General features: G+C 38.8%; 2 protein-coding genes across 4 annotated transcripts in view; both read left to right on the forward strand.

Annotated features, from left to right (window-relative positions):
- Positions 1 to 3399: 3399 nt before the first annotated feature.
- On the forward strand, positions 3400 to 16452 carry LOC121642304 (transcription factor E2F3-like). Of its 3 annotated transcripts, none has more exons than XM_041988961.1 (8): positions 3400 to 3948; positions 6181 to 6301; positions 7209 to 7339; positions 9860 to 9948; positions 10385 to 10543; positions 10891 to 11005; positions 11342 to 11483; positions 12966 to 16452. In XM_041988961.1, the coding sequence occupies exons 1-8, from the start codon at positions 3667 to 3669 to the stop codon at positions 13256 to 13258; spliced, it is 1332 nt and encodes a 443-aa protein (XP_041844895.1). In that variant the 5' UTR covers positions 3400 to 3666; the 3' UTR covers positions 13259 to 16452. The 3 variants fall into 3 exon arrangements, with proteins under 3 accessions (XP_041844895.1, XP_041844896.1, XP_041844897.1); XM_041988962.1 differs by having other exon boundaries at positions 3400 to 3699; XM_041988963.1 differs by lacking the exon at positions 3400 to 3948 and adding an exon at positions 4049 to 4297.
- A 372-nt stretch (positions 16453 to 16824) lies between these two features.
- Positions 16825 to 20585, forward strand: part of cdkal1 (CDK5 regulatory subunit associated protein 1-like 1) — a 261140-nt gene continuing 257379 nt past the window's right edge. The window contains exons 1-2 of the mRNA XM_041988416.1: positions 16825 to 16971; positions 19173 to 19336. Of these exons, the coding sequence (XP_041844350.1) occupies positions 19179 to 19336 (158 nt within the window). The 5' untranslated portion in view covers positions 16825 to 16971; positions 19173 to 19178. The remainder of the gene's footprint in view (positions 16972 to 19172; positions 19337 to 20585) is intronic.

The raw sequence follows: 20585 nt of genomic DNA on the forward strand, positions 1-20585 counted from the left end.
GTACAGCTTGTTTATTTGAGTAAATCCACTTTCCCCTCAATATAGCTCAGCACATAGCCATTAATGTCTAAACTGCTGGCAACAAAAGTGTGTACACCCCTATGTGAAAATGTCCAAAATTGGGCCCAAAGTGTCAATATTTTGTGTGGCCACCTTTATTTTCCAGCTCTGTTTTAACCCTCTTGGTATGGAGTTCACCTGAGCTTCACAGGCTGCCTCTGGAATCCTCTTCCACTCCTACATGATGGCATCATGGATGTCAGCTCCTCCACCTTCCATTTGAGGAGGCCCCACAGATACTCCATAGGGTTCAGGTCTGGAGACATGCTTGGCCAGTCCATCTCCTTTACCCACAGCTTCTTTAGCAAGGCAGTGGTTGTCTTGGGGTTGTTATCAGGTTGGAATACTGCTCTGTGGGCCAGTTTCTGAAGGCAGGGGATCATGCTCCGCTTCAATATGTCACAGTACATGCTGGTATTCATGGTTTCTTCAATGAACTGAAGCTCCCCAGTGCCAGCAGCAATCATGCAACGCCAGACCATAACATTCCCACCACCATGCTTGACTGTAGGCATGACACACTTGTCTTTGTAAGGCTCACTTGGTTGACGCCACACACGTTTGAGACCATCTGAAACAAATAAGTTTATCTTGGTCTCATCAGACCATAGGACATGGTTCCAGTAATCCATGTCCTTAGTCTGCATGTCTTTAGCAAACTGTTTCAGGCTTTCTTGTGAATCATCTTTAGAAGAGGCTTCCGTCTGGGACAACAGCCATGCAGACCAATTTGATGCAGTGTGCGGCGTATGGTCTGAGCAATGACAGGCTTACCCCCAACCGCTTCAACCTCAGCAACAACGCTGGCAGCGCTCACGCATCGGTTTTCCAAAAACAACCTCTGGATATGACGCTGAGCGTGTGTACTCAATGTCTTTGGTCTACCATGGCCAGGCCGGTTCTGAGTGGAGCCTTAAACCTCTGAATGGTCTTGGTCACCGTGCTACAGCTCAGTTTTAGGGTGCTGGCAATCTTTTTAAAGCCCATTCCATTTTTATGTAGAGCAACTATTCTTTTTTCATATCTTCAGATAGTTCTTTGCCATGAGCTGCCATGTTGAACTTCCAGTGGCCAGTATGAGAAAGTCTGAGAAAGATACCACCAAATTTAACACACCTGCTCCCCATGAACACCTGAAAACTGGTAACACTAACGAGTCACATGACACCAGGAAGGTAAATGACTAATTGGGTCAAATTTGGAAATTTTCACTTAGGGGTGTACTCACTTTTTTGCCAGCAGTTTAGACATTAATGCTGTGTGCTGAGTTATATTGAGGGGAAAGTAGATTTACTAGATTAAATGAGCTGTACACAGACTACTTTACATTGTATCAAAGTGTCGTTTCTGCAGTGTTGTCCCATGACAAGATATAATCAAAAGTTTCACAAGGCTTTATCTGCCCATCTCTACCTAAATTGCTTGTATTCCGGTAGGAGCGTTATCATCTTGTAGAACAGAGTTTGGTCCCACACTGTAGTGGTTAGGGATTACCCTTGACCTCAGAATATCATCTCAATATCTCTCTTCATTATAACTGTCGCCAATGATGATAAGCCTTGCTTTTCCAATGATGGAGATGCCACCCCATACCATTAGACTATAGTCTGATGGTATGGGGTGGCATCTCTATAAGATAACAGTACAGCAATCAACATAGCATTCTTCTTGTCTTCACCACACTTTGGCCCTCAGCTGACACCTGCCCGGTCCATGCTGACAGGTACTGCTCATCAGGTGCAAGACTGGCACCTGGTTAGCAGCACCTGGGATGTCATAAGCTCAAAGCAAAAGTCAATAGCAGAATCATTTATATAGAAAAAGTATCCTTATTATCTGGTCTCTGTTTTACTGCACTACATTTCACTTCAAGACAGCATTTCTGGGCAGTTTGCCTATAGATCCCAACAAGGGTCTGGATCCCAGTACTTAACTCAGAGACTTGTCTGTTAATTTTTATTTATTTATTTAAATTTTTTTTGTCCACGTGTCTTTCAACATAACAATTCAGCCATCGCTACCTCATTCCATCCATCCAAGAGTTGCAGGGTGCTTGACAGGACACAACACCAACAGGTAGTCCGTCACACAGCTAAGACAGACAACCATAAAGCTCACATTCATTCTTAAAGCCAATTAGAAATAATTGAATAATCCAGTAAATATGTCTCTGGACTGTGGCAGAAACCAGAGCACCCAGAGGAAGCTTATACAGGCACATACAGGGAAAATATGTAAACTCCACACAGAAAAGGCTTGACTTTTACCCTTGCTTGGCAGAGCGTAAATTAATGCTATGTCCAGGGTTGATGTCAACAGGGGCCAAGTACTAGACGAACAATCCTCTGGTTAGTCATCCTATAAATGTAATATATGACATCTTTACATTTAGTGTTTAGATGTACAAATTGTCTAGTTCTCATTGCAAGTTTCTTTGCATGGCAAAGGTGTTTACCTCCTAATTGGTAAAATCTTATATTCAGTTATCTAGCTTATTAAGGATCTTGCAGCCTCTCTTGTATTTGTATCATCAGGAAAAAGAAAAAAAACAAAAACAAAAAACAAAATAAAAACAAAAACAAACACTGTCACCAGTTGTTGTGGCCTTACCCATGTACCTGCAAATTCCATAAATCATTAAATGAAAAATACTATATTTATCTCTTTTCTGTAGGTGGCCAGAGGTTTTTGGCTTTTGTGGCAACAATTAGAGAGTAACACACTTTTTTCCCTTTGAGACTGTATTCAGGTGCTGTTCTATTTTTTATTTTAAAATCAAGTTTGTTTGTATCCTATAAGACTGAGAATCCTTTTGATGTTGTTAATATCGTTGCACCATGGTGTATTCTGTTTTCAAATGGTCTCAGCTCGGTATGAAATACAAACCAGAATCAAAGATGAAATGTTTTAATTTCCCCCTGGGATAAATAAAGTATTTTTCATTTAATTTCTTCCTGCATTAAATATGTGAAGCATTTGTGGTTATGGACTGTGACCCTGTCACACAATACCAAAATCTGAATACATTATTATTGTTGTTATAATTACGTTGTCGTAGTCTGGTTCTGTGTTAACATGCCTTATTTACAATTTCACCCTTTCGCCTTAGTAAAATGGGTCTCTCACGCCATCCAGTGTTCTGCCCGGGAACATGCTAGGCGTGACAAGTGACGTCGCCTGTTTACAACTGCCAATGAGCACGTGGTGAACTGCATCTTGAGCTGTCATTGGTCAATCTAATACTGATGTGGGTGGGAATTCTTCTGTGACAAACCAATGGTGTCTAGCATGTAAATTCTGTTTGAAATTTTCCCGGGAAATCTGAGTTTCGCGGGAGGGCTCTTGAGCGCGTAAACCGTATCCCTTCATTCATCAGGCCGTTTCCTGAAGCCATTTCTAGGCGGCAGAAGCGAGAGTTGCGCTACTTTTAAATCCGTTGCATCTGCCTAAATGCACTTTCTTAAGGAAAAATACTTTTTAAAAGTCGATAGTTCAGACATTATTCTTCACTTCAGTCTGATTATTTTTGTAATTATTGCGACGGATTAGCGGCCACACGGGCTTGAAAGTTCAGAGACAAGAAAGGGGTTACCCCGAATACGCAAGATGAGAAGAGGGATCTCCTCGGCTCCGGACAAAGTGATTTTAGCAGGGGTTGGGGGCTCTTCTCTGGATAATAATATCATTTTAACAGCCCTCTCGGATCGTTTAAACCCTGGTCAACCCAATGCTACTTATATCCAAATAATAACCACACCACCGCCTTGCAACGTTACACAGACATCAAATGTGTGTTTTTCCGAGCCTCAGGTTAACAACATTTACACAACTCCACAACAAGCTGCAGCTAACGGAGCAGGACAACGACCCGCTCTGGGAAGACCACCGGTAATAATCGACACAGCACGTTTTGACATATTTAGCTTGCTGCAACCAGACAAGCACGACAAAATGTTAGCTTGCTATGTTAGCCGAGCTTGTTGTTCGGGCAGCTAACGTTAGCTACTTAGCCAGTGCAATCCCACGACTCAACCCTAGCGATGAAGCTAACTTACTACCGCTAGCTAAGTTGCCCAAATAGGCTGGTTAAGTGTTTTGTTGACAGTAGAGAGGCTAAAGACAAGCTTAAGTTAGTTTAGCGTTTACAGAAATGAAGACCTGTCATGAAACAGCGAGCTAGCCAAGTTTACGGTCTTTTTAGGGTCCGCTTCACCTTTGCAGCCAGATGGAAATATTGGTAAGACATGAGTAACGTTAGCGTTGGCCTAGTAGCTGCTGTTGGTGTCTTTATTTGGGATTGGTGGGCTGCCTGGTTAATAAGAGGCTCATTTTTTAAGCTATGTAACAAGATACGAGTAGTAAAACTTGGACAACGTGGACTTCTACATGGATGCTGGTTCATCTCAGTTTTTAAACAACTCGATGGATTTCTCCAAGTCGTCTCTGAAGATGCGAACCAACTCGGATCTAGCTTTAAAGTATATTAGCTTTAAAGGCTAGTAGTACTATTGATAATGAGAGAACATAAGTCGTTGTCCGCCTTGACCCGTATTTTTGCACAAGTGATTTACGTCCTTCTTTGTTAATAAAGTGACGTGATACCTTTCGTGCCAAGTAAAGTGAAACTCGAGTTTGTTGCTTTGGAGCTGATTGCACATTTCCTGTATTCTTAACACTTGCAAACCACATAAATTGGTATTCAGGGTGTAGGGTTGTTCCTTTGCTATTCATTCTTCATGAAATAAACCATTCGGTACTCATGCTATAGCCATGACCAGGCAAGGAGGGTGAGGGGAACTGCTTGCTGATATAAAATGGCTGACACTTTGACTGTCAGGGGACATATTTTTTTCTCACTCTTGTACTAGATAAGTAATAAAATATGCAAGATTAGTTAAATATTTAAATGTTTAATATTTCCTAAACTGGGTTTTGCTCTTCAAGGGAGAGAATTGCAGTAAACATCCACATTGGTTGCACACACTTTCTTCAAGCCACTGAAACAGGGTGGGTTCTTGGCACCCTGGTTCAGGAGTGTTCTTGAGTTCACAGTTTCCCAATTCATCTGAATCATGTTGTGGTGCAGGGACGCTTTTAGAACATTTGGGAATGGGGCTCATGATTGGGTGTACATACAATATATGTGTGTGCATATGTCAAATTTTTAAGAGAAGTCAAAGCAAGAATAACTGATTCTGGAATTATGTTTAGCCTCTTACAATTTCTATAATAAATGTAACCGGATATTTGAATGTGTTGCTTAATTTGACTTAACCATTGTGTTAAATACAGCTGAGGCAGCAACTAAGCATGTGCTCTCACCAAAACTGGATGAAAATAACTGGTAGAAGTGTGTGTTTTTTAACATTCTTCGTCAAGCTGATATGGGGTTTAAAAATGCTATTCATCCTTCATTCTTGGGTTAGGGTAATTTTGAACAGTTGTAGTTTTTCCCTCTTAATAGTTGAATCATATCAAGTATAAAACAAGCTTACTGGTAGCTGTTGAGCTTGTATTGGGAGATAGTGGAAAATAGATTGACTACATTCAAATTGGCTCATCTATGAGCAAAATGTTATTGGTATTTCTTTTTAAGGTAAGGAGGACACACTCCCTGGGTGATACTTTTCTTTCCCTTTAGTGTGAGTGCAGCAGCATCTCAATCAATCCCAGTGATGTGACTCAAGCGATTGGGCTTTGTCTTAGTCATTCAGTTAGGAGAAAAATGGAACAATTAGTGGATTTTTGCCCTTTCAGCATCAATGATGACGGGGTCAAATTGGCACCATTTTACAGGATGCATGAATATTTTAATTTCTGTAGAGAGATTTTAATAACCGTCCTTTGCAAAGTTGAGTAAAATATTTTAAAGAGTGAGACTATGGAGAACATTATAAATCAAGTTTCTTTGATGTATAATTGATTTCTTTCCATCAGTGGGTTTTACTCAGGAAGCGGACTCCACATTGAACAAGTTTTACATGTTTTTACTGAACTTATTTCCCAGTTCAGTAAAAACTAAATTCAGACTTTGTGAGCTGGATTTGGGATAATAACTGATGCCTGTCGGTTACATTCAGGAGCCTTAATGTGTGTTAATGCACTTTTGTTCCCTTCAAGGCAAAAAGGCGTTTGGCACTTGATGATTCAGACCACCAGTATCAGTCAGAACCAGCCAGAACTCCAAGAGGTAGAGGAGGAGCCACAGCAGCCAATGGAGCCCGGCTAAAGACACCTAGAAGTAAGAAGCAGATGCATCACTTCTAACACTGTGTTTGTAGAGTCATCCAGAACGTTCCCAGTTCACCCTGAGCAGTTTTAGTGACCTCTTTGCACTGCATCGTAATAGAAAATCTATTTTCTTGAATAAAAATCAAGATTTTTCATTGTTTTTGCAACACTGAGCTCTTGAACAGATATGCAGTATGGATGGATAGATAACTTAACTGTCCTCCATGGTAAATTCATGTCACAGATATGTCATTTATCCACATTGGGTTTAAAAGAATTTAGTTCTAATTAAGAAATATAACACTGCTCTGCGGTGCAGGAAACTACAAATACTTTGAAGCGAGGAGAACACTTTTAAAGAATCCTTCCTAACCTTGATCTACTTTTTCACACTCTGCACAAAAGATTGTCTGATGACATGAAATAAATCTAACTCCTCCTTCTCTAAAGTGCTGCATCCACCCAAGGAAAAGAGTAAATACTCTCTGCATAGGGCCACTTACACAGAAAAACAAATTATAACCCAGCATTTAATGTAAAATATTTTCACTCACCGGTACCCATAGATTGGCCTGTATTCACACCCAGCTGGTCATTTTCTTATATCTTGACTAGAAAGGCTCAAGTTTCAGTTTTCCCAGTGGTGATTAAAGGTGTAAATATGGTCCAGAACAAAAATGACTTTGACGCAACACACATTTGACTGGTAGGGTTGACTTACTGAAATATGTAACTGTGTTAAATTAGTAAAAATTATACATTTTTCTTTGCCTCAAAATGTCTGAGACCGGCTGCTCAGGGTAACTGTTGTTAGCTGGGGAGCTTTGGCATCCTGTGAAGTGATGACATTTAATTATTTTTCTTTTTTAAACAAATGCTTCAAAGAATTTAATCATTTTTTTTTTGTCTGCCCTCAGCACCTAAGTCTCCACCGGAGAAGACTCGGTACGACACCTCTTTGGGCCTGTTAACAAAGAAGTTTGTGGACCTACTCGCTCAGTCATCCGACGGTGTTTTGGACCTCAACCTTGCTGCTGAAACCTTACAGGTAAAATTTATCCCAATGAAAACAAACTTAGTAAAGCACATCTGAAAATCTTATAGATATGTTAAAAAAAAAACTAATTTTTTCTGATTGTTAATAATCACTTTGTCTTTAAGTCCACAAATTGGGTAAATGTCGCCTCGGATGAACAAAAACACAACTTATTAGGCCTGTATGGTTAGCTGAGTTGATCCAGCAATCAAAAACTACCACACCGGAAACTGGAGTAGCTGGTAACAGTGAATTTCCGGCTATATAAACATTATAACTTCAATGCGGAGGAATCACTAGCCACACTCTTTACACATTTGCTTCAGTTTAATGAGGTTTGCAGGCATTCATTCATCACGACAGTCTTGATTTTTTTCAGTAATTCATTAAAAGATTTACAGCAGTGCTCTGATCGTTGTCCTGTTGCACAGCCCAGTTTCAGTTAAGTGCTAGCTGTTGGACAGCTGGCCTCACTTTTAACAACTCTGAACACAGCCGTTTAGAGGAGTTCATGATCAACTCCCTGACTGCAACATGTCCAGGTCCTGTGGCTGCAAAACAAGCCAAAATCATCACCCCTCCACCACTGTGCTTTAGAGCTGGTATGTGTGTTTGTGCTGTTTTTTTTTTTCACTACACGTGTTATGGCCAAACATTTCTCCTTCGATCCTGGAAATGACAGTTGTTCCAGAGGTCTTGTGGTTTGTTTGGATACAGGTTTGCAAACCAAAGCTGATCTGCCATGTTGTTTTTAAGAGAAAAGAGTCTTCAAGGCACATTTTAAAACAAAACCTACTTGCTAAATCTTTTTAAACGTTGGTTCTGTCAATAATTTAGGCATTTAACATACTTGGACCTGGAGAACATGAGATGTAGCCACAGCTGCCACAGTTTCTCCTCACACACTCGATTGAGGTTTGAATTGCAGCACATGGCTGCTACCTACTGAAAAAATCATTCTGTTGGGGTGTACATTTTAAGCACTGGCTCACAGTTAGGCTGAGTTTTTGTTAAAGACATTGACATATGAATTGTGTTTCATCTGGCCCAGAAGATTTTCTTTGTATAAAACTTTGAAAATGGAAAAAAAAAAATGTACTTCCTCCACATGACTGTATCTTGGAAGACAGTTGGATTTTCATGACATTTTTCAAGCTGTGATTACAGTACAGTTCACCTTGCTGTGTTCAGCATATTTCTGGCTAAGGCACAGCCAGACAGTCAACACTTTATGTTTGAGGTGACAGCAGTTGATACCGATACCTGTAGCTGTAGTTTCATTGGTGCTGGGGAATGTCTTTTTGAGGCAAAAGCATACACAGAAAATGTTTTTCTCAGAGATGAGGATTTTCTTGCAGCCGTTATGATGGCGGCTTGGTTTCAGCATCCCGCTCAGTTTGATTCATTACTGATCCTGTTCATGATATATTAGTTAAAATAAGTCTCCTGCTACCCAGTTATTGACACAAGTGAAATGCTGCAGCCATGCTGTGGTTTTGGCTACATTTACTTGTAAAATGGTCACTTAGAGGAAAGAAATTGAATTTATCGCCTCTCGCTTGTGCACATTACTGACCTTTGTCTCCAGCATCGTTCTTTTCCTTTCTGACACCGAACAGACTGTTTTCAAGTCATCAATCTGTTTGATGTACTGAGAAGTAAATTGTAAGTTGGGGATTCCCAGTTGTGGTTCACTAATGCTGCTATCCTGCATGTTTTAGATGTGTCCTGCATCAATTCTTACTCAGATAAATGAGTCATTTAAGCACCGGCAAGTTGTTGAGATCTGTTTAATTAGAATCAGGTGTGTTGGAGCACGGAAACATCTAAATCCTGCAGGGCGCTGGCCCTTGAAGATGGATTTTAGGCATCTCTGTCAAAAGCCAAAGTAACACACCACTGCTGCATAGGCCTTCTTGTTAATATGACTGTCGCTAGTCAAACTTGTGCAGAGTGAAACGTGTTGTATAAATGTTGACGGTACCAAATGTCCTTATTCAGGAATTAGCCTCGCAACGAGCTGTGGCGTGCTAGCCGCATGCATCACACTTTCATCATGGCTTCACCCTGCTCCGCCTCTGTTACTACCTCCCACGCTGACTCAGTTGACGTTAAAAAAAAAAAAAACTATAAATAATAGTGGAACCATTTTTAGCCGCAATATGACTTAGAAATTCCTACAATGATGGTAAAATCTGCTTGTTCAGCTGTGTTCGTTCCAGCGATGGACATGAAGTTCTTGGTGTAACACCAGAGAAGGTAAAATACTCCAGATTGTGCGCTTTCTGCCCGCTGGCGGAAGTGTGATCACCTGTGCCTGCCTGTGTGTGATAAATAACATCAGACTGTTAAGTCTTTAAATCAAAACACACACAGTAATAGTCGGGGAGACACTGCAATTGGTTCTAGGTGCTATTCATGCACACAAAATTATTACAAATGCTGTCAAGAATAGCATGTGGTGGCTTGTTTTGATTGTTATAATGTTCACAGTTAAATCGACCACTGTGTAACCGTTGTTTTCTTTTTCAGGTGCAAAAACGGCGGCTGTATGACATCACCAACGTCCTAGAAGGTATTCATCTAATCAAGAAGAAATCCAAGAACAATATTCAGTGGATGTAAGTGATCATCAAGTACTATTTTGTCTGTTGGTGTACTTGTTTTTTTTTTCATTTAAATCTAAGATGAATCTTACTTTGTTGGGCCGAGGACTGTTTCTAATCAGGTTGATTTCCATAAATATTTAACAAATTATGATTTGTAGATGTCTTGTACTTTATAGGGGATGGGATACATTGATCTAAGAATGGTAACTTATGAAAATACAAGTTTCAAGTTCACTTTTGTATCTTTTAATGAAAATAATGCTGTGAGTAAACCCACATAGGCTTCATAACTTCAAAGGATTTACACTTAAATCTATTGTGTTTGAACTTTAACGAATTTAGCAGGTGGAAAAAACAAAACAAATTAGGATCAGGTGCTAAAATAGCTGCAGATGTTTGTACTCAATCTGCTATAATTCCCTCCATTTGCTCTTTTTCTATCTCACAGGGGCTGCAGTCTGTTGGAGGTAGAGGGGGCACTGAGCCAAAGACAAAGACTGACAGCAGAAGTTTCTGCTCTCGGGGAAGAAGAACAGCGGCTCGAACAACTCATCCAGCGATGCACCATCGATATGAGACACATGAGCGAGTTGGCTGGCAACCAGAAATATCCTTTTGTTTGTAGATTTTTGTAATCCCTGAAATAGAAAAAAACACCTTGTTCTTTTTTTTCTCCATTTTAAACAAATGTTCATAGCTCTCCTGGTAAATGGTGTCAGAGAGGACTTTTCTGAAACTTCTTCACTAGCAAGGTTTATCACATGCTTGTTATCCTCTGTTCAGGATGCTGCAGTATCAAAGCTTCAACTCTGATTTGAAATTCATTAAAAGGATCACAAGAGCAAGTCCTCATCCTCAAACAGTGGCTCTGTAGCATAGGCCATACATCTAAGCCTGAAATTAACATGTGTTTTACTCATCGTGGTTTATTTTCTTTAACCCTCTTGTTTCCACGTATGCTTATGTAACATATCAAGACATCAAACAGGTGGACAGCCTCAGAGACCAGACTGTCATTGTTGTCAAAGCACCCACAGACACCAAACTGGAAGTACCAGACCCTGATGAGGTTTGTGCAGACGTAAAAAACAAAGACCTGCATTTGTCCTGTTTAAACTCCTGCTTTTTGTGCTTCATTCTTCTAACACCAGACTTGCCCTTAAAGAAACTGCTCCACATTTGATCACTTTTGAGCTCAAGTCTTGGTCTGTAATAACAGTCTGGCTGAATGTGGTTTTTAAAGTTTGCCCAGTCTGTGCACTAAACCGACAAACTTGTCTGTTGAATTTCTGTATTTATAGTTTTTTTTTCTGAAACTTTTAGGTTAAACATTTTTATTTTTTCATTTTAAATTGAAACTGTCCATGCTGCTCTGATGTGAAGTTTTTTTTTTTTGCCTCTCTAGAGTTTATCCATACACCTGACCAGCACCAAGGGTCCCATAGAGGTCCTCTTGTGCCCAGATGAAGAGAACGATATCAGGAGTCCTGTAAAAAATGGCAACACGGATATTAATGGGAACTCCCCTTTCCTTAAAGTTGTTCAAGGTTGGTTTTATTTTATTTCCAAAAAAAAATGAAAGATTTAAGTTTTTAAAAATTATTTTACACATGCCAGATGTTATAAAGCTTAAATAGATCTTAGGGTAATACAAAAATGTCAACTACCTGAATACATTTAACAGGATAGTCCGGTGGACTTGGATTGGGCCAATAATGTGTTTCCAAGAAATTTCACACCATCCTTTGTTTTGCGTTCAAACTGCACCTAAAGCTGTTTTTGTCCCGATTTTTGTCCTGCCCGACTAAGGACGGCAAACTGCCGATTATCTTAAATCTTATAAGATTATCCTATAAACTTATCATTTGGTCTGAGGTGTGTTAAGAGCAAATTCGTCCCAACAGTCAGCTCTGAAACAGGTTGTGGTATTGAGTATTCACATTTGATCACGTGAGATTTCTGGCTCGGAGGACTAGATTCTGCTCGGTTGCGGGACAGCATCGTTATGTGTGTGTTGCTTTGTGCTGAGATTATCAGAGCCACCACACACAGTACGATCAAAACTGGTAAATGCCTGATTTTTTTTTTTTTATCTTCATGTGTGGGGTCTCTAACAGATTAAAAAAAAAATCTCTTCAGATTTACAAAATCCTTATGTGCGCCAGCCTTTACTCAAGCAGACCAAACCACCTGGACGTCCCATAGTTAAAACAACTGCTCGCTAGGGGGCGAAACAACCACTTATCAATAATGAAAAAGCAAGGAAGAAGAAGAAAACCAGGCTTCTTGACTGGTCAAAAGAGAAAATCTTTCCGCTTCCACCAGCTCTTTCACCCCAAGTAAACAATAGAGCCACACGATGGAGTCTTGGGGTTCCTAATTTTACTGTGGTGTTCTGAACATATTTGTCTGAACACAAGCTGCTGGCTTTGTTTTTCATCCTACCCAAACAACATCTCACTTCCTCCTTCTTCTTCTTGATGCTTTATCTTGCTTGCCGTAAGTAAATTTATTGGAAGTAAAACTGTTATGAGATTTATAGATGTAATGTTTAAACAGTCGATACAAATGTCCGACCCAAAAACATGAATGAAAAGGAGAAGAAGTGTATGTAATGTTTGAGTCATCAGCTGGACTTTTACATTATTCCCACATATGAACTGATCCAACTCACGCAAAAGCCAATATTGTATTATTACCTTGTTTAGAACAAGATTGATAGTTTTATTGTTGTGCATGTAAATCATAGCCACAGACAGGTACAAATGAGCAAAATGAACAAAACAGAGCCTCTTTTCCTTAATAGCCTGTTGTGTAAGCTGATGCTCACTGAAATGCCAAACCTCAAATGGTAGAAAGTGACCTGAAGATAATAATAAAAAAAACTTTGGTTTTTGTCCATCCGTTTTTATACAAATGAGTGGAAGTGATTGGAATGGCTTTGTGACAGGTCCATCATATCTTTGAGTTTTGTTGACAGCTGCATGTGAAACTCTAGGCTGAAATAAAAAGTCTGTTTCTTTTCATAGATCCCAGATGCACCACCACCTCTCCCAGCTCCTTCCTGTCTCCACCTGCCTCGTCCTCTGCTGTCTCCGTCACGACTCTTTCCCCCATTTCGTCCCCCTACACCAGTCTCCTCCAGCAGACAGAAGACCAGATCCAGTCATCTCTTGGGCCTTTCTTAAACCTCGGGCCTCCCATGGAACAAGACGACTACCTTTTGGGTTTGGGAGATGACCAAGGAATTAGTGACTTGTTCGATGCCTGTGACTTTGATAAATTGCCGTCGCTTGGTCTGGAAGATCTTCTGTGCAGCTAGCATTAGCTGAAAGACGGAGACGAAACACTGAGGGCTTCCTTGTCCCACAGGGGGCTTAATGCCATGTTTTCTATGGCATGAATGATAAAATGGCCTGGTTAGTGAGACGCCTTTGCTCTTTTTTCCCCCCACTGAAAGGAATTTTACACAGATGGTATAAAATTGTAGGGGAAGGGAATCCACTCTCTGTTTCTTGTGGTGTTTCACTGTACAGAGACCAACAAACAGCAGAGCAGCGTGAAGGAAAACACTCCCACACCTCCTGGCATTACTACTACACATGTCCTGGTTAACTGGGTTGGGTAAAGCTAATTCTATGCTAAATCTGTTTGCATTTAAAGGTTAAGTTTTATCCACATATTTTCTTCAATGCATATCATTGTCAGATGTGCAGATTTCTGCAGGTAAACCTTAATGTGTTGATGCCAAGTATTGTGGGAGTGGAAATCTGAAGAATTCTTAATTCATACACCAACATTTCTGTGATTGAAGGCTTGCATTGTTGACTGTTATTTAGGCATCTTTGTGTGCAAATGTAGATTTGTTTAGAAATTAGAAACTGAAAAGAAAATGGGGCAGTTTTGGTGTACAGCATTCAACTACAGTTGGCTAATGGTGAGGTCAGGGAGGCGATGGTTCTGCTCTGCCCCCCCCCTTGGGCTCATCACATCGGCGTTGTGTACATTAAGCGCCATGCTCTGTTTTAAAAGTTGCATGGAATCCTGTGTGGGAATACTTTAAATGCTCTTAAACACAACAGGTGTACAACCGTCTATCATTTAATGAAACTGGGCAAATGCAAATTTGAACTGTGCAATGATGTATACAGAAATGCTCGCCATAAAAAAAGTTTTTTCTTTTTGTTTGTTTTTTTTTTTTTAAAGAAATCTGTTAGGTTGCAAACGAAGCTCAGAAAAGCCATCACCCCCTCCATAATAGGGAGTTTAGCAAAAGCACCTGATGTAATTTTACAAATCAGCCTTTTGAAGACACATAACATAAACTTAAAAATGACTTCCAACTCTTTGATACCTTGTAAATTCAGGACTTAAACTCCTTTGTGCTTGCTGCTGCTTCTTCCCTGTCACCATATCCAAATTTCACCCCATCGTCTCAGACTGTGCTGACTGAGTTTAATACCTTGTCACTGCCTGTTTAGTGTGTATAAGTCTTGAGTATAATGGTTATTTTCCTTTTGGCTTCTAGAGCTGTAGAATTTTATTGGATTTTAAAACTTGTGTATAACTGATAGCATGTTCTAGGAAGCAAAGGACGTGATTTTCACTAAATTAGGCTTAAGTATGCAATGGAAGTTTAGCCCCCCCCCCCAAAAAAAACATACATGTAATATGGAAAAACAAAAAGAAAAAAACACAGATGAATTGGAATAAAAAAAACCTGCTGATTTACAGTTGCTTAATCTGTAGTTCTTTAAGAAAGTTGACAACATGCTGAAATAGAAGTTATGAATTTCTTGTCTAAAGGTTTTAGAAATGACAGGTAAACTCTGCTGCTACTAATTACCCCCTCCCACCCCCGCACCCCCTCGCCTGACTCGATCCGTGCGTGCTTGAGTAGTTGCGTGTGCAGCTTGAATGAGTTGTCAGACCAGCTTGCTGAAGTGTAAACCAGCTGTGTGTAAATTGATGTACAGTTTTCTATGATTTTTTTTTTCTTTCCAATGCACAAGGTACTGTAGGCTACCTCTCACTAAATGTTGAACAATAGTAATAGAGTGTAGAGGTCAATGCCATAGTGTGTGTGTGTGTGTGTGTCTTTAAATTTCCTTTTTGTCATAGAAAGCATTGTATTATTTAGCAGTTATATCCCCAGATATCAGAACAATACCTTCGATCAAAAGCCCATTTCATGCCGTCACATTTTACATTTCATCCATGGGGATGAAATGTGATGGGAAAAGAAAAGAAAATGGACAAGTGAATTGCAATTTATTGTTTTTGGTTTTGTGTTTTGATATTTCCAGTAAGTTATTCAGTTATTTTGTCAGTGTGTTTGTTTCTTTTTCTTTTTTTTTCCCCTTTAAAAGCAGAGCAGCTCCCAAACCCCATAGTACAACATGTTCATACCATTTGCTGTGTTGCTGGTCATTAACAGATGTGTCTGTAAATGTCACTGAGATAGGATCATTTATGTAAAAGCTTTGATTTTTGCAACACTTGCGTGTATTTTGGAATGTCAGGGAGTCTTTAACAGTTGAGGGAAAAAAAAGAAACTTTCTGCTCCTTACACTTGGAGAATGCTGAAGTTTGTTGATTGTAAAATTAGCTCAAATGTGTTCAGTTAATTGGAGAATTTAGACCCCTATTTAGCTCTGCTTAGCCAGTGCCACAACTGGAAATCAACGCAACTGACTTGAATGCGCAAAAACATCCTTATTTATGGTTTACAATTGCCCTATAAGCATATTTATATTAGTGTATTTTGTGTGTTCCAGACAAGTTTTCTCTCATTTATTTTTCTCCCCTTGGCCCCACACTTTCCAGTATACACAGATGTTTCTCCCATCCATTTCAAACCACCAGACTCTAGTTGAGATATTTTTATGTGTTGGAAATGTGTTGGTTTTTTGGAACGAGTGTATGTTTCCATAAATTGCAATGGAATGTTAGATTTTAATGCACCACTAAAAGTGTTTTGTATTATGAGTGACTAAAAATTTGAGCTTTTTTTTCTATTGTATGATTCTGATGTGTGATTAGATTTTACAGAAAAGTTATAATTAGGCCTAATGTGATGTTAACGATAGTCCAGACTGAAATGGCACTGTTTTTTCTGGGTTATTCTTAAGCTGTTACCAAATACAACATATGTATCCATAAATAATCTGTGAAGATAGTGGAAAAGCAACTATTTCATAGGAGGAAACAAACAACAAAAAAAAAAACAAATCACAAAAAACAAAACAAAACTTAAAAAGTATAATATTGCTGCTTGGTTCCACTAACTACAAAAGAAAAAAAAAAGTAATTTGCAGTTTGAATGCATGGATGAAAGTGCTGTTGAATGTTAAAGTAAACTAATTGGATGTTTTTGATGTCTTATTTAGTTATGAATAGTTTCTACATCCATTTAATGAGGAATTTAGGTTGCGTGGGGATGGGAGGGTTATATGGAATTGTTTTTCGTACTTTGGGCATTTGTAATTGGAAAAAAATAAATAAAGGCTATATAAATAACCATGTTTTAATTAATGACTCACCTGCCTCAGGTTTTACTATGGTTGATAAGTAAATATTGGGTATTGTATACCTTTAGGTTGTTGGTATTATTAGTAACTGTAAGGCGAAGTAGAGGAAAATGGGGCAAAACTGCTACCATTTGTATTATTCTTGCAGAGTACCATGGCGATAATGCTTAATGTTTTAGAGGTAACCCTACTTCAACACACCAAAATGAAATGAATGTCTAGTTAACAGGATTTAAAAAAAAGTAGGATCATGTCTAAGACATGCTGGGCAGTGGGTCCTGGTGACCTGGATTGAGAGAAACTGCTGATGGGACGGTCAAAATGCCTTCGCTTGCACAAAACACGCATTTCTTCTGTTTGTCCCTTTCCGTTTCCGTACATGAAGTATGGCGGTCCAAGAGTTGTGAATACTATTTTGTTTTGTGTATAGTTATTTTTTTCGTTGTTAAATATCCTTTCATCGGGATTTGGAGTTGCCAGACTTGATCATCAGATTGGAGCTCAGGTGACAGTAATTTATGGTATCTTTATTGCTGTTTTAGTACAAAAATAGAGGCACGTGGGTAGTAGCTAGCTACCGAGGCTAGCAGAGCTAATAGCTTGTCTATGTTGACCAGTAAAATATGATAGGTGGCCAGATAGCCAGCGAATTAGGAGTTTACACAGGTGTGTTTAATTTGTGTCAGTCGACGCATGTGTTGGACATGGATGTAAAGAACTGAAGTTAGAAGTAAAACGTGAAAATAAATCTACAGCTAGAAAGGGTAATAACTTAAATGCATTTACATTTTTCTTAAAACACAGCATTTTCTGTTTTATTTATCATTCGAATGTGGCGTTACAGTCTGTGTACACTAAACGTAAAGACTATTACGATAAAATTACAGACATGTTAATATATTAGCAGTTTACCTCAGGTCCCTATCAGGATAACGGTAAACATATTTTCGACTTGCTTATGAACTCTTTTATTAAGCATTTTTAAGACTCAGCTTCGTGTTGAGGAAAGTTACCAGCAGTTTAAAGGAACAGGCAAATTTAAAAATGAGAATTGCAGAGGTTGGCCAAGGAAACGACTTGCAGCACCTGAGACAGGGATGTCAAGCTCCGGCCACTGAGGGCCACTGTCCTGACCTACTTCAACACACCTCAAATTAATGGCTCTTTGTGTAGAACTTGACAACAAGCTGTTGGATCTATTTGATTTGAATCGTGTGTGTTTGAGCAGGGAATTGCCTAAAATCTGCAGGTCAGTAGTCCACGAGGATTGGAGTTTGAGATCCCTCAGCAAAGGTATGGTGAAAAGCTGATGGCTGATTTTAAGTTGGAGGTTGTCCCGCTAAAATGGCACCTTAGAACTGGAGGAAACTATGGGACTCCAGTTCGATTAAAGTGACTCATTGCTTTAAAAACAAACACTCTTCTATTTTAGAAACCAACCCCAGCTATATGTGCAAAAAGAGGCTTTTGAATTTGACAAATAATCCACAAACAAAGAACAGTTAGATCAAAGTCAAAGGTTAAATCTAATGACTGAAGACAATAAGAGTGTTTAAATTTGCAGAACTGGCACCTCCTGTCATGAAGAAAGTCATGATGTATCAGTCTTATTTGTCATGTGCAGAACAGAATGGAAAAAAGGAAACGATAAGATCTAGTGTTAATCTTTGTATTATAAGTGCATGCAACTTCAACAACCATGATCAACAAAAAATAAGAATTGGTCTACAAACAAGTTATTTTTATTTGTGCTTAATTTATCACACAACACACACAGCAGGTAGTAGTGGGTAGTTCACCTATCAAATATAGTAATTTTATTCTGTTAATCTTTATTTATAAAGCACTTTTCCATACAAAAGAAATTACAACTCTTAAGAGTTAAAATTAGGACATACTGAAGGAAAAAAAATTAACCCATGAAGTGCCCTAGAATACAAACATTTCATATAACATGCATGCATATAATCGCACACATATGTTAATAAAGTATTTTAATAACTTAATAAACCCTGAAGTCTCTCTCTCTCTCTCTCTCTCTCTCTCTCTCTTTCTCTCTTTCTCTCTCTCTATATATAATCATACAATAATTTTATTGATACACTGTCAGGTTTAATTGTTTGATAGAAGTATTATTACCACCATCATCAAAGCACAGAATACTGTCTGATCTTATACTATTTCATGCTTGTCAACATAAATAAACTATGCCCATTTATAATTTTTTTTCCATTTGTATTTTATTTCAAATCAGATTTCAGTCAATAGTGCACATTTATACACAAAATCACAGCTTTCAAAGTTACAAAAGGGTATGAATGAAGTCAAATATTTGTCTAGCCCTATCCCTTTGGTCCATAACTTAGATATTGAAGCTTTCACAGCATTTCATCAGGATGTTTAGCACATCACAAACCATAATACACAATAATAATAATACACAACCGTAATACATTATAATACACAATATGCTTTGTTTCAGTAAGTCTCATTGTTTATATTTCAATCATATTGTTTTATCCTTGGTTTAAATCTGCTGTTGGTCATGTTTTCATGTCCTTTTTCTTCTAAAATTGCTGTGGCAGATGCTAAACCATTTTCCTCTTTCCATTTTTAGTAATTAGTCTTTGAGTTACATGCAGGTCTCAAGTATCTAAGAGTCTCTGTTAAACTTATACCCTGACTGAAGCTCCAACTAATTTTCAGATCATTATGCCGTCCGCCTGTGACTCTCTAATAGAGGACATTGAGGACATGGTGTCCTCCAGTGATCCCACACCTCAGGAGAGACAGTCTGCTAGAAAGAATATCATCCCAAGGTCCAGGAAGAGGAAGGAGCTTCTGAACAATGAGGAGCTTCAAGTGGACAGGTTTGTCAGATGTTGGCAATAATCATATGACAAACATTTGATCTTCATTTAAACCATGCCTGCAGATAAAGGTGGTAGACTTGGATGACACTACAAGGAAACTTTGTTTCAATAAATGTATAAATTCGTGTAATATTCCTCTGAATGAAATAATCACAGAAACGACTTGTAAAGGTTCGCCCTACGTTGGCCTGTTAAACTTCTGACAACTCCATTAAAAATTCCTTTAGTTGTGAGACATTTAAAGATCTTCATGTGCTGCTTGTTTCAGACGTGTCCCACAAGATTTAATGGCATTAAAATCTGGGCTTTGACTCTTGAAATGTCCACTTCAACTTTTGGACTGATGGCTTTTGTTATTTTGAAAACTGTCCAGTTGAGTCAGTGACTTTAAGCATTTTTTTTTACTGCTACCATGAAAAAAACACATAAGCACCACTGAACTTTACATCAGATGTTTGATCAAAAAACTCATTTTCTATCCACAAAACATGATTCCACACCAGGACTGGAGACTTGGTTCAGCTGGGGGTTGCAGTATTCTTCCAGTTGAAACTGCTTTAACGCTGCACTCCTCAAATAAATTGAACCTTTTAAATAATGCATTCTACTCTCTGCCAGAGGGGGGCGCTGCACAAAGAATTACTGAAAGAGACAACAAGACACAAGAAGAAGAAAGCTCATTCATCTATTGGTTAATGCAAAAATATGGAGCAGCATCAGATCCTAGCGGTATTTGGTTGATTATATTACTATCAGAACTTTTACTTCTACGTCTGACATTTCTCCTGTCCAGAGCCGCCTATTGCCCTACACTTGTGTAGGTTCTGGTTGTGTCTACCAATGATGCCATGCGCTGAACCCTCAATACACATGGTTTTGTAGTCTGCTTCCTGTATATTTGGTCCGCTTGAAACACACCAAGGCTTTGTAGGCGGACCACGTCTGCCTCTTTGATACAAATGAAAATTCGTTTGCATTTAGAATACCCCAAACAGACTAAGATATGAATCAGCAAGGCTGGTATGAACACGCCCTTAATCAAGACTGATTCAACACAGACTTGCTTAAGGCTGTTACATACATGCAAACATATATATATATATATATATATATATATATATATATATATATATATATATATATATATATTTACCAGCAACAGGCAAAACTCCAGCTATTAACAGAACCAGAGAGGGGGAATGGCATAAAATTGCCATACCACCGCTTGCTAAAGAGATGGCTTTAA

This window comes from Melanotaenia boesemani, chromosome 6 (genome assembly GCF_017639745.1).
Source record: "Melanotaenia boesemani isolate fMelBoe1 chromosome 6, fMelBoe1.pri, whole genome shotgun sequence".
Lineage (NCBI taxonomy): Eukaryota > Metazoa > Chordata > Actinopteri > Atheriniformes > Melanotaeniidae > Melanotaenia > Melanotaenia boesemani.

What these genes read in the sequence shown, in the direction of transcription:
- LOC121642304 (XM_041988961.1), top strand. Translation starts at nt 3,667, where the DNA reads ATGAGAAGAGGGATCTCCTCGGCTCCGGACAAAGTGATTTTAGCAGGG. An exon ending in CCGCTCTGGGAAGACCACCG is followed by an intron (nt 3,949 to 6,180) that starts GTAATAATCGAC and finishes GTTCCCTTCAAG; the next exon opens with GCAAAAAGGCGTTTGGCACT. An exon ending in AAGTACCAGACCCTGATGAG is followed by an intron (nt 11,006 to 11,341) that starts GTTTGTGCAGAC and finishes TTGCCTCTCTAG; the next exon opens with AGTTTATCCATACACCTGAC.